The sequence below is a fragment of the Pogona vitticeps genome, chromosome 3, assembly GCF_051106095.1.
Source record: "Pogona vitticeps strain Pit_001003342236 chromosome 3, PviZW2.1, whole genome shotgun sequence".
NCBI lineage: Eukaryota > Metazoa > Chordata > Lepidosauria > Squamata > Agamidae > Pogona > Pogona vitticeps.
Window position 1 is genome coordinate 58,970,422 of NC_135785.1, and position 14,901 is coordinate 58,985,322.

Consider the following 14,901-nt stretch of genomic DNA (forward strand, 5'->3'; position numbering starts at 1 on the left):
CCCCAAAGGAGTGGAAAATGCCAAATGGAGCATATGCTTCTCTGGTCACATCAGGAGGCAGAGATGTTACATGAACGCTTCTGGCTTGTTCACACAAGATGCCTGAGGCCTGGACTGCTGCCTTGGTTCATTTAGGCATAAAGCCCCCTTTCGTTGTGCTAGCAGCAATGCCTTTTAATTACAGAGAATTCAAATATTTTGTTGTGCAGGCACTTTGGCACCTAGATGTACCACTCACCCCCCCCCCCTGCTATGGCAGTGGCCCATACATCTCAGTTCCCTCAGAGAACCTGACTTTTCCAAGACTTTAAAAGTAAAAACATCAGCAATTACCCTGAGTCTCTAACCTTAGCTGAAACTTCCTGCCAAATTCGAAAAACCATTTGAGAATAAAAATGTTTCATTAATTTCCATTCCCACAGATCTCCAGAGGAGCTGCCTGGAGGCATATGCTTGCTGAAGGGATAAACTGGGAAATGTATCTATTTTTAATTAATTGTGTTTTTTTCTTGAGCTGTTCTAGCCCTCTGCCATGACTCTTGAGTCATTTCAACCAGATGATTTTCCCAGATCTAGTGTTACTCTGATTGGCAAGTCCTACATCAGCCTCTAGTAAACATCTGCATGAACGATAAGGGCTGAATGGTTGATAAATCATAATTTTTTGAAAGCAAAACCACACCATCTTCCTTGACCACTTCTCTAATAAGAAACCACACCATCTTCCTTGGCTACTTCTATAATAAGAAACACCTCAAAGCCCTACCCTGTAATTTAAGTTCCTTCCTTCCTTCCTTCCTTCCTTCCTTCCTTCCTTCCTTCCTTCGCAAGGCTACTTATTTCAATTACTTGTGGAATACTGATGACCTAAAGGGGTTTGTGTTCATGTTCTGTTCCTTCCAAAGAATAATAATCAGTTAACTTCAAATTCCAAAAAGTATCTTTGCTTTCCTACTTAATTAGAATTGACTATTTACAAATCTGCTAGTTGGGATTTTTACTTGCTTTTGTGAGTTATTTCATAAAGAAAAGGGAGCCCCCATGTAATCACTTGATGTGGCTTTATTGTGTAAACTAGTATTTCACAGTGATGTTTGCATGCTTCATGTAATCTGTTTCCTTAACCAAACCAACAGCAATTTGGAGGCAAGGGAAACACATATGATAGGTATCAGGATATGACATGCATAATCTTCTACAATGCATAAATTTATATAGGAATCCCCTTTCTATTTCATTGGAATAAATCTGAAATCTGATGGCTTCACATGGTTAATTAATTCAAATTATGTAGTCATTTGGTATTGTAATCCCTAGCAAGAATGCCTGTAAAGAGACCAAGAAATTGAAAATGGGCTACAGGAAATTATGTGTGCTGGGAAAAACCATGAAGTGTACTGGAAGAAAGGCCAAAAGATAAAGCAGAGATAAGCATCTGAATTGCCTATGTCACTGTGATAGCCCTCTGTCACTAGAATGACCAGGATGCATTTCAAAAGAGATGTTTGTTTATCTGGGGAATTGTTCAAAGTAGGTTTTGATATGTATGTTACATCTCTGGGAATGTTCCTTCCTGCTAAAAAGCATTCAAGAGGCAATCCATTTGCTGGGAGACACTTCAAAAGATTGGTCAAGATAGGGAGGACTTGAGACATCTTTAATATTCAGTTTTTGTCCTCTATAAAGAAGCCTGAAACATGCAGGGCTGGGAGGAGAAAGCAGCATCCTTAAGTCAGGGGTAACACTCCTTTCTATCTCTCCAGGAATAGGTCTGCTTAAACAAGAGTAGACCTTAGTCAGGTAACTGCATGGATTAGGAATAAATAAAGGATAGGTTAACTAAACTCTATTATGTTACTAAGTATGTACTTTGGAAGATCCAGGATTGATTCTGTAACATATTGTGTGTTTGTTCCTTTTTACTTATCAAGACATTTTTGAATACCTTTTACCTTTCTGCTGTTTTTGTAACCATTTTTTGTTTCCCCTTATAGTTTACCTTTTCCTTTTCCTTTTCTTTTAAATAAAATACATAAAATCCTATTCAGGCATTGGTTGAATTGTGGGAACAGAGGATATCTAGAGATTTATTTCTGGTGTATGAACCACTTTGCCAAGCTATTTTGCTTTAGAACAGAAAAATGTGTGTGGAGATGGTGGTAGTGAGAAATGAGCACATGTAGTGTGCTATGGTCTGGATAAAAGAATGGATGACATTAGAAAATCAAAGACTATTGAAATTGGAAGGCCATGATTTAAAAATGGGTTGGCTCGTGTATGTATGGTATGGGAAATGTAAAGAACAGTTACATTTCGCAGAACATATTCTGAGGAAGGTGCTGTGCTTAGTATGGCAAAAATTCCAAATGCGAACATATGAGAAAAATCCAATATGGGTAGCACCAACAGAGGCATTCACATTGAAAGCTTTTAATCAGAAGGCAGTGTTACTCACGTATAAAGACCTGTTAACTAAAGATCAGAATATGAAATACAAACAAGATGTAGAGAAATTGGGTCTAGCTATGGTGGTCAATGCTGAAACTAGAATCAAGATATAAAAACGACAAGAATATTCTTCAAGGGGAAAGTCCAGGTGGATGAATTATGGATTTACACTAATGAGAAAATAATTTTAAAAATGTATAAATATCTATTAGAATATGATTTAGAGGATGAGAGGATGAAGGAGGTGATGGTAAAATGGCACAAAACTTTGGGTACATATAATATCGATATTGATGAATGGACAAAAATGTGGAAAGATAATTATAAAATGATTAATCCAGTCAATCTTAGAGGAAATATCCTTAAAATGTTTCATAGATGGCACTTTACTCCGGTAGGATTGGCAAAAATGTCAGAAGGGATCAGTAATGTTTATTGGAAATGTAAAAAAAAAATCCAAAGACTTATTATCATACGTGGTGGTCATGCGAAAAAGCACAAAAAAATTGGTTACAGGTTTGGGAAATGTCACAAAAGACTGTTCAACAAAAAATAATTTTTAAACCTGAAATGTTACCATTTAATATAATGCCAGAAATTATTGATAAGAAAACAAAATATAGTCTACTGTATATATTAACTGCAGCTAGGTTACTCTGGGCCCCAAAATTTTACTTTTGTATGTTAGGTATGTACTGTATGAATAAAAAAATGTATTAAGGAAATTTAAAAAGAAAGGAGCACATATAGCACAAATGTGCAACTCTTCCTAAAGGGTACTTCCACAGGGAAGTAGTTGCATTCCAGGGAGTGGAGTCAAATGGCTCAATAGGTTCTCTCGTTCCTGTGCCTTCCTTGAGTTTCCCCACCTTAGGATGGAAAGGGCTGGGGACTAGGGAGACTATCAAAGGAAATAAACCTGGGCAGCTGAGCAGCTACAGCTGGCACTGTCACAATGCCCAGCCTCAAGAAGAATAATCATACTAAGCTGTCTTATGCATGTGCATGCACACATGCACGTATGCACATGCGCGTGCACACATACACAATTTCTTTTTGTTTCACCTTCTATAATTCAATGGATTCACAATTTCCTTTGCAAACCTCATGTCCATTTGCTCTGCCAGCCCTCTTCCTGTCTCTCCCCTTTCACTCCATTCAACACCCTGACAAAAAAGATGACATTCTAGATTTGTCATTTTTATTGTATAGCACCATCTGGATCACAAACTGCCTCCCCTCCTCAAATCCCTAAGTAAAGGACTTCTTTCTTTTCTTGCTTATATAATCTGACCTTATGGTGACTTTCCCATTTTCCTAGTGATTGACTCTCCTCATGAAAAGCTCTGAAATAAGTCATCAACAACAACTTGTCCCTAATTTAAAAAAAAAAAAACATTTAAAAAATTATCTGGGTCACAATGATACTGTACATGGTAATGAAGCTATTTCATTTTTTTATAACATTTACATTTTTTCAGACACAAGTTCATTTCATATGATTGTATGAGCCTGAAATAGTTTTTTTAAGTCTCCATGAAGATTCAAGCATATATTCACATGCATTGCTACCACACAATGTGTTTGTGTACTTTTCCCTAATATATGTATTTTTCTATGCAATTTTTCCTTACATGCCTTTTTCCTATGTATTTCTTCATTGAAGCCGTGGATAAAAATAAATGAACAACACAGAGGTGTGAAAAGGATATTTGCTACTTAGGAAAACATGAATTAGCTCAATTTGTATTAAATGCAACCTTCTGGGAAATTTCAGGAAGATGTTTTCGGAACCAGATTCAAGAGCAGCCTTCCAGGCTGAATCTATGGTTTAAGGAAAGGAGGTGCCACCACAGAATGTATAAGGCCTGGAACACCAGTCTCTCCTCTGAAAACTTTCAGATCCAAACTGGCATCCAACTGAATTATAGGAGCTTATTTAACAGCAGCAAAACAAGGCACTACAAAAATTAAAGCTTCAACTTTCACACCAAGAAAAGACGGAACCCAATATTAAGTAAGTAAGCAGTCGTCAGTCCCAAGAAGATGCTCCAAGCTGACAATGACATGATGTACTGAGACTTTTGGGTACATAGCTTTCACTCCATTTCCTGTGACTATAATTATTTCACATACTTTTTCCAAAATGTATATGATAAATGGCCCTTTATGCTCTCTGAGCCAACCTGTTTAAAAAGAACTTTTCCTTTTGAAATAAAAAGTCCTGCAACCCCTTTGGTAATTTCAAAATTTGCACTCTCCTAGGCACCTTTTCATTTGTTTATCCAAATACTATCAGTTGTACTGTGCATGAGTACACTATTTTGGTTCCTGATTTGTACCCTTGCTGTGCATCTGTTACAGGACACACAGCCCCACCCTGTCTCAAGTAATAACAATCTTAATACTTGTGTATGTAAATAACTCGTACATCAAACCTTAACATCAAACCTTAATAACCAACCAATACTTAGTAGAGCTATGTCTTACAGCTGTAAAACAACTTACCCATTGAATAAATAATTAAATCAGAGAGAGAGAGAGCCCTTGTCCTAAGTTTTTTTAAAAAAAGCTAAGTGTGCTGCTTATATACTGCCCCATAGCGCTTCAAGCACTCTCTGGGCGGTTTACAATTTAATTATGCAGGCTACACATTAATTATGCAGGCTACAAAAAAAGACAATTCAAGAAGCCTATAAGCTGCATGAATTTCACCCCATCTCTAGATGAGAGCCCTTATTGACATAGCATAATCACAACCCAACCAAGTTCAAGTTTATTGTATTAGCTAAAAGCCATCATAATTGCTTAAAATACAAATATGATCAAATGAAATCATGATAAAATCACAGACATATAAAATAATACTAGACACTTCATATCTGGGAATCCTCTGCACAACTGATCGCGATGTCTTTTGTGAAATTAGCATGAATATTTCTGGCCGCTATTGCAAACAGCGCTGTTCTGTATGTAATATAAGGGTCAGAGTCCAAAAGTAACCTGACCACCTTTATCTGAGGTCTTTCCTCCTGTAGAGAAGCCAAAATGTTACCCAGGAACATTTCTCTGGGGTTTTGATAGAGCTGACAGTAGAGTAAATAGTGGTCAACATCCTCTATCGCTTCTTGGCCTTATGCTAAGTCAAGTGTAGTGTGACTTAGCATAATAGTTACAAATGAAATTTCAAAACACAAGGTAGTAACTAAGAAACACAGGTTGCTATCTGTGATAAGTTATTTTTACTATTCTATTCATGATGTTGAATTCTATTAAAATATGAAAACTATTTCAGTCAATATTCCAACTCTTCACAAACTATTTATTTATTTATTTATTTTATTAAACTTGTATCCCGCCCATCTGGAAAGTGTCTACTCTGGGCAGCTCACATCAAATTGAATAAAAACAGTTAACACTAAACAATGGAATTGTTTATTTCAATATTTGCCAACATGATATTCAATTTCTTTCCTAGTTGTTGTTTATTCATTAAGTCGTGTCCAACTCTTTGTGACCCCATGGACCAGAGCACACCCTCCTGTCTTCCACTGCCTCCTGGAGTTTGGTAGTTTTGGAGTTTGGAGTTTGATAGCTTTGATGACACTGTCCAACCATCTTGTCTTCTGACATCCCCTTCTCCTCTTGCTTTCAGTCTTTCCCAACATCAGGGTCTTTTCCAGGGAGATTTTTCTTCTCATGAGATGGCCAAAGAATTGAAACTTCAGTTTTATAAATCTGTCCCTCCAGTGAGCACTCAGGGTTGATTTCCTTCAGAATTGATAGGTTTGATCTCCTTGCAGTCCAGGGGACTCTCAAGAGTCTCATCCAGCACCACAATTCAAAAGCATCAATTCTTCTGTATGATCCAGCTCTCACTTCCATACATCACTACTAGAAAAACCATAGCTTTGACTATGCGGACCTTTGTCAGGAAGGTGATATTTCTGCTTTTTAAGATGCTATCTATGTTTGTCATCGCTTTCCTCCCAAGAAGCAGTTGTCTTTTAATTTCGTGTCTGTTGTCACCATCTGCAGTAATCATGGAACCCACAAAGGTAAAATCTGTCACTGCCTCCATCTCTTTCCCTTCTATTTGCCAGGAGGTGATGGGGCCAGTGGCCATGATCTTAGTTTTTTTATATATATATTGAGCTTCAGACCGTTTTTTGTGCTCTCCTCTTTCACCCTCATTAAGAGGTTCTTTAATTCCTCCTCACTTGCTGCCATCAGTGTGGTATCATTTGCATATCAGAGGTTGTTGATATTTCTTCTGACAATCTTAATTCCGGGTTGGGATTCATCCAGCCCTGCCTTTTAAATGATGTATTCTGCATATAAGTTAAATAAGGAGGGAGACAATATACAGCCTTGTTGATCTCCTTTCCCAATTTTGAACCAATCAGTTGCTCCATATCTAGTTCTAACTGTTGTTTCCTGTCCCACATATAGGTTTCCCAGGAGATAGATAAGGTGGTCATGCACTCCCATTTCTTTAAGAACTTGCCATAGTTTGCTGTGGTCCAGACAGTCAAAGGCTTTGCATAGTCAATGAAGCAGAAGTAGATGTTTTTTCTGGAACTCTCTGGCTTTCTCCATAATCTAGTCAATGTTAGCAATTTTGGCAAGGATAATTTCCACACTGAGGCAGAACACAGTCCATGATAATCAGCAGCCATATTTGACAGGTGTGCAAAATGTTGAGTCATGCAGTATGTGTATTAAATGAAGTAGTGTCTGGGGTGATGCAATGTCCTTATTGATTGGCTATATGTAAATGTCCATGTGTATAATTGTGTGGACATGCAGAAGATGTAGGATCTCTTCTGATGAATGTCATGCTGTCATGCTGCTGGTTTGTAAACATCTGTATATATTGTAAATATACTTGGTGTTGGAAGAAGCTGTCTTTGTGTGATTCAACTGGACTGCCTGAACTAGGACAAAACTCTGCTAATTTACACCAACAAATTTGGTCTCTAGTTCCTCTGCCCCTTCAAAATCCAGCTTGTATTTCTAGGAGTCCTTGGTCCACATACTGCTGAAGCCTGTCTTGTAGGATTTTGAGCATAACCTTAATAATGTGTGAAATGAGTGCAATTATAAGGTAGTTGGAGCAATCTTTGGCACTGCCCTTCTTTGGGATTGGGATGTAGACTGATCTTTTCCAACCCTCTGGCCACTGCTGAATTTTCCAGCCTTTCTGGCATATTGAGTGTAGCACCTTAACAGCACCAGCTTTGAAGATTTTAAATAGTTCAACTGGAATGCCATCATCTCCACTGGCCTTGTTGTTAGCCATGCATTCTAAGGCTCACTTGACTTTGCTCTCCAGGATGTCTGGCTCAAGGTCAGCAACCACACTATCCGGGTTCTCCAGGACATCTAGATGTTTCTTGTATAATTCCCCTGTGTATTCTTGCCACCTCTTCTTGATGTCTTCTGCTTCTGTGAAGTCCCTCCCATTTTTGTCCTTAATCATGTCCATATTTGCTAAAAACATTCCTTTACTATATCCAGTTTTCTTGAACAGATATCTGGTTTTTCCCTTTCTATTATTTTCCTCTATTTCTTTGCACTGTTCACTTAAGAAGCCCCTCTTGTCTCTCCTTGCTGTTCTTTGGAAGTCTGCATTCATTTTTCTGTAATTTTCCCTATCCCCCTTGCATTTTGTTTCCCTTCTCTTCTCTGCTATTTGTAAGGTCTCATTGGACAGCCACTTTGCTTTTCTTTGGGATTGTTTTTGTTGTTGTCTCCTGTACAATGTTATGAGCCTCCATGCATAGTTCTTCAGGCACTCCTTCCATCAAATCTAGTTCCTTAAATCTGTTCTTCACTTCCACTGTGTATTCATAAGGGATTTGGTCTAGATTATACCTGACTAGCCCAGTGGTTTTCCCCACTTTCTTCAGTTTAAGCTTGAATTTTGCTATAAGAAGCTGATGATCAGAGCCACAATCATCTCCAGGTCTTGTTTTTGCTGACTGTATAGAACTTCTCCATCTTTGGCTGCAGAGAATATAATCAATCTGGTTCCGATATTGCCCATCTGGTGATGCTCATGTATAGAGTTGCCTCTTGTGTTGTTGAAAAAGAGTGTGATGACCAGCTTGTTCTCTTGACAAAACTCTATTAGCCTTTGCCCTGATTCATTTTGAACTCCAAAGCCAAACTTACCTGTTGTTTCTTTTATCTCTTGACTTCCTACTTTAGCATTCCAGTCCCCTGTAATGAGAAGAACATCTTTGTTGGTGTCAGTTCTAGAAGGTGTAAGTCTTCATAGAATTGGCCAGTTTCAGCCTCTTCAGCATTGGTGGTTGGTGCATAAACTTGGATTACTGTGATGTTGAAAGATCTGCCTCGGATTCGTATTGAAATCATTCTATCATTTTTGAAATTGTATCCCAGTACAACTTTTCCCACTCTTTTGTTGACTATGACGGCTACTCCATTTCTTCTATGGGATTCTTGCCCACAGAAGTAGATATGATAATTGTCTGAATTGAATTTACCCATTCCTGTCCATTTTAGTTCACTGACACCCAGGATGTCAATGTTTATTCTTGCCATCTCTTGTTTGACCACATCCAACTTACCAAGGTTCATAGATCTTACATTCCACATTCTTATACATCATTTTTCTTTCCAGCATCAGACTTTCCTTTCACTTCCAGGTGCATCCACAGCTGGACATCATTTTGAATTTTTGGCCCATCCACTTAATTAGGTCTGGAGCTACTTGTCCTTGTCCTCCACTCTTCCTCAGTAGCATGCTGGACGCCTTCCAACCTGAGGGGCTTTTACTAGTAGCCACTTGCAAAGTACATTGCATATTCAGGTGCTCTATTGCTTAGAACTCTTCATTTAGAAAATATATCCAGAAGGTGGTGGTGGTGGAATCCACAAATCCAAAGCTGAAGATTCATCATCAGCAAAGTTTTAAATATCTCCAAGTACTTAAAGCATAATGGTAGGAAATGTAAAAAAATTAAAAATTAATAGGGATTGTCCAGTCAAGTTCTGCTCATGCACACAATTTGGCAGACCTCCCCAGCATGATGGAGAAGTATGGATATGTAGGGGCAGAGTTCATGTGCTGCAGATCTGATGTGCAAGTTCGTATCAGAATGCAGATGTGTCTCAGGCTATACAGTGATACTTAGGAATTCAATCTACATTGATATGTATGTATGTTTTTATTTCCTTATTCAAACATCTTTGTTTACTTAAATTGTCTTCCCATCTCAAGAATGCTGGAAGTGGTGAGTCATTAATTGAACACTTAACAGTTATAAAGTGACAAAGACATTTTTTTAAAAAAAAAAAAAAGGCACAGTTGAAAGCAGCAGCACCTAAAATATATGCAGACAGAAGGTTTCATGGGATCTTCATGGACAGTGATGGTTCTATCTATTTATGTAAATAGGAACATATTGATGTCTCCTCTCTTCTGCAGTTTTCTGTCTGTTTACCTTCCTCATCCCCTCCCTTTCAGTATCATCACTATTCCTCCCAAAGGACTTACGGCTGCAGGTGCCAGCGTAGAAATATAAGCACTTTGAGAAAAACATATATAGATTTTAATGCTAACAACTCATTTCTAATGAAGCAAAAAACTCAGGGATGCAGAATGTCTATCACCTCTGGAAAGCCGAATTGTCTCTAAGTGGGATACTTTAGTTTTGCAGGATGAATCAGCAAATTGTTTTAATGCTTTTATGTCCTACAGGTACCTTGGGAGCTGTAGAAAAGCAGCTGAAAATGGTGGAGAAACAACTTTTTGGAAAAAAAAAATCTATGTTTTTTTAAAATTATTTTTTTAAAGGCAACCCAACAGACTGGGTTGAGTGTTGCCAATATTTTCTGTAACAGTTGGATTTGCAGATTTTTGTTTGGAAAATAACAAGTAGCATGCATGTATTCATAAGCCAAAAAGTGCCGAAGCAATAATTAAGTGAGGGCAGAGGCCTGGGTCAAAAGGCAGTTAAGCTATACAGCTTGATATTCTGGAAACATAGCTCAGGATATTTCTAAGACATACACAGAAATCTTCTGAAGATACCTTTCATTCTTAAAGAATTCAGAGAAGTCCCTGGATACAAGAAGTCTGATTTCTACCAACTTGGAAGTAAACCAATCTCCAATTAATTATCCATTTTGGAAGCTTTTGCCTATGCTGAGGAACTTTTAAGTTAGCAATGAGCCTCACCATGGGATGCTTCTGATAAACATCATGTGAGGCTTTGTCCATAGCAGGAGAGGAAGAATGTATAATATGCCTGCATGATAAAGACAACTTAACTGAATATCAGCAGGGTTTTGAACTGATAATTGATAGATTGCTTGACATTCAGAGAACTGATACATTCATAGGTTTAAAATGAATCAAAGAAAGATAGGACATGGGATTTTCAAACAAGGTACACAGAACTACACAGAGGTACTGATAATAATAGGCAATTCATAAATTTAAAAAGGTGGAATTAACAAAGGTACAAATAATGATACCATTCATTTAAAATAGTATTCTGAAATCATGACAGAAGAATATATAATCTGTAAATTAAGTGTGCTTCGAAAAATGTGTTTATTCTTTTTAAAAAAGGCAAAATTTGAAAGGACTTGTCTCTTACCAGTAAAATCTGTTTGGTGTGACCATTTCCTGAAGAAGCAGCCATCTTCTTCCAAACTCCACTGAACTGTACAACTATGGGGGGAAAAATCAAGATAAAAATACATTCTCATAATCTGCCAGCAACTTTCTCTTGCTTAGGTTTTTTCCTTTTTAACCTTTTCACTATGACAGCAAACATGCGGTTGCCTTGTGAGCCACTCTCACCTTTAAAAGAATCTGACCAAAAATTCATAAAGCAGACACTCAATAAATAATCCAGGTATGTGTTCAAAACAAATGTTCTTACTGCAGCTTTGGGTCTTGAATCTTCAACTGTGGCTCTCCAAATACCATATTTTTCTGTGTATAAGATGCCCCAATGTATAAGATACCTCCCACTTTTCTAACCCAAAATTAAGAAATCTAAGTGGGGCTTAGCAAATGTAGGGTAAAAAGGATCAAAGCCCTGAAAGATCACTTTGATCCCTACTTTCTCCTCACTTGTTTTTTTCTCATCAGCTTACTTCCGTTTATTGATTGATTGATTGAATTTATATCTCACCCATTTAGTCAACTGACTACTCTGGGCAGCTAACAACATAAAAGGGTATAAGATGACCCTCAATTTTTAATCTAAAGATTTTAGACAAAAGTATAGTCTTATACATGGAAAAATATGGTAGTTATACCGCAACAAATATGCTGGAATTAGAAGAGCTTTCTCTGTCAGCAGTATATTGCATGCTGCTACTGCAGTCCAGTATGATTGCTTTAGAGTAGGTGAAAAACTGGGACATGTATAAGCATTGAGCACCTCAGCCAGCCCTTCCAGGGAGACTAATGGGAAGCAAGATGGGTAACGTATTCCAAGTCCACTTTTAAATGCTAACATTAGATGGAAGCATCTGTACCTGCCACATGATAGAAACATAATTGGGAAAGGGAGATGGACATTCTAGGTGCCATGGCCATACTATCAAGTATTTATTCCTCACTCCCAACATTTATCCTTCCAAATCTACATATAATCTATCTGTTCGAACTATCACAAGGCTGTGCAAATTGTAGTATGTATGTGGTCACAAGATATTTGTATAACAAACGGCCTTAGCATGGAGTTCTCAAAGCCACAGTTTTTAAACTTAACTAATATTGGTCACTAGATATAGGAAATTTTTCCAGTTAAAAGCATAAATAAATGTACTTTTGGGAGTGGGGAGCACTGAAGTGGGTGCATCCCTCCAAAGTCCAGGAATGGGTATGTGTATCCACTAGACAACTGGAAATTGGAAGTGCCTGAAATATTCTAGGCAACTTCCAATCTTCTTAAGACATAATGATGCTGCTGTGGGTGATTTGATTTCCTCCTGGTTTCTTAGTTATGGCAAGTGGTACAGACTGTACTGAATATTCTCCTATCACAACTGAAATAGAGAGAACAACCAAAGAGGGTAAGGCAATCAAAGATGGGGCCAAATCACTGGCTTCAATCATATTAGCTTTGTTCAGCCATTATTAAAACAGGTACAATTACCACATGTAGTTAGAAGCTCTCTGGCTCCTCCTGTTCTGTATTTTGGTTTTGCCACTGGCCTTTAAGTGGAGAGCAATGAGTTTGAAGAATAGAGCCTTTGCTATCTTTGAGGAGTCCTCATGTGAATCAGGGCATTGATTCACATGGAAAGCCCCCACGAATAGCAGTAAATCTGCTCTTCAGACCTCACTCTCTCCATCTGTGGGGAAAGAGTGAAAGGTCTGAAAACAAAACTGAAAATAAAGGAGGTGAGGTTGGAGTGATCCACTCTACATAGGGTAAACATACCTGACTTAATAATGAATGAATAAGGCTATTGTTTATCCAGAGAAGGAAATGAAACAGTCTTCTGTTTTGGGAGTGGGTTCCGTGGTGTAGCAAGGAGTCTCAGTTAATAAAACGTTAACTTGTCATATCTGCAAAGTCTCTAATCTAAAGTGGAAGAAAACTCAAGATCTCCTTAGCCAGAGAGAAAGAATGCAGACGGGTTGGTGGGCCATTGTAAGAAAAGTGTACCGTCTGCACACTAATTGACAGTGCTGTCAAAAAGGCAATACAACAACCTTGTCGTTTTCATCTGCACAAAGCCTCCCAGCCTAGAGATACTGATCTTAGTCTCTGTCAGGTAAAAGTGAAAAAAAATGTATATGCTAGGAAGAAATACCTAAAACTTCTCAATGTCTTCTCACTGGAGCTGAAAAAAGCTACAATCTTGCAAACACATTTTAAAAATCCCCTGAATGTTGACCCATAAATAATAGAGAGTCTTTTGTCTTCGAGGTTAGATCAAATTGACAGTGAGCTACTGGAATGTGATTTTATTTTTCTTGATTTTTCATTTATTGGTTGGGAGACAAGCAGTGAGTTTGCTATAGTTAGGCACAGAGCAGAAGAGGAGAAGGGTGTTATTGATCACCACTGCCTTGTAAAAGCAGCCAGTGAACTTAAGCTTGACAGAGTGAAAGCAAAATCTGGCAACCCACTGTGCTTGGTCACCTTCTCAAGAAAGTTAAGCACTTTCAAATGTTTTTGACTTCACTGGGTAGAAGGCAAGCTTAAATGTGTTTCTTATGGGCAAGTTTCATTGAGGACACAGGAAGAGGCTTGTTGGATCTAACCAAAGACTAACCAAACACAGTACTGTGTTTCTCACAGTGACCAAACAGATGGGGTCTGTTGTCCCGTGAGAATATGAGCTCCCACCTATCACATGGTCACAGAGTCAAGCCCTCTTCTTTTGTGATTTCTCAGCAACTGATATTCACAAGCACATTGTCTCTAGTTCAGGATGCAATATGCAATCATTATACCTAGTACTGTAACTGTTATAGCTTTATACACCCAAGAATTTATCTAAACTCCTTTTAAAGCCCTCCTATACGTTCAAAATTGTTATTCGTTAAATGTTGATCAAACTAGTAATTTATTAAAGAACAGAACAGACAGTCCACAGACAAGGTATAATTTATTTCTTTGTTCATGTTAATTAAATATATTCCATCTCACTTTTTAAACAATTACCAAATGAAAAAATAACATATAATAGAAGTATAAAAAGGAAAAATATAACAGTCTTAACAACACCACAAAACAGTATCTCTCAGGCATCAATCTGAAATGAAGACATGGAACATGTCAATACACGTACAGACCCCTACATTTCAGGTAATGGTGGAATACTCATCTTCTGCTTCCTACCTAGCACAAACAACTTCACTCTGGTTTTGAATACAGTACCAGGCTAGGCTTCTGTGGTTGTCTCGTCTATCTTCCCTTCAAAGGTGTGCTGGGCAGACACTAGCCCATGCTGCCTTGGTTGGGTAGCATTAGATAAGGCCTCCATGACCCAAGTGTAGCATGCCTTACTGTAGCATGACTGATACTAGCTTCTAGTATCAGTAATGATTCATTTTATACTCCTACTCTATAATTATTTATCTTATTTATTTTAAAGACGTATGCCCCATGTTTCTCAAGGCAGCAGGCCAAAAGTTGCATTAAAAAAAAAACATGCAAACCAATGTATTTATTCGAATAGTGGGCAATGGTTAAACATCTAGGAGGGAGTATCCAAAAAAGTCCCCCCTTTTCATTTGGGGCCTAAGTAAGGGGGCCATTAAACATTAAATGGTGAATTCTGCCTCTTGGCAGTTTCTGGAGTTGTAACCGGCAATTGTACATCTTTGGTCAGGTCAGTGGGGATCCTAGAGGCCTTGGTGGGCAGCCTGCAACCTGCACAGTTCTAACTTTCATTGATATATAGTCTATCAGCTTTCAGTCCACTGGCCGACTGATGGAACCAGGT

The 14,901-nt window shown here is 38.0% G+C and overlaps 1 protein-coding gene across 1 annotated transcript in view; it reads right to left on the minus strand.

Moving 5' to 3' along the window:
• The window catches only part of SORCS1 (sortilin related VPS10 domain containing receptor 1), a 545,549-nt gene that overhangs the window by 174,157 nt on the left and 356,491 nt on the right, over positions 1 to 14,901 (minus strand). Inside the window, exon 5 of the mRNA XM_072995575.2 lies at positions 11,082 to 11,155. Coding sequence (XP_072851676.2) covers positions 11,082 to 11,155 — 74 coding nt within the window. The remainder of the gene's footprint in view (positions 1 to 11,081; positions 11,156 to 14,901) is intronic.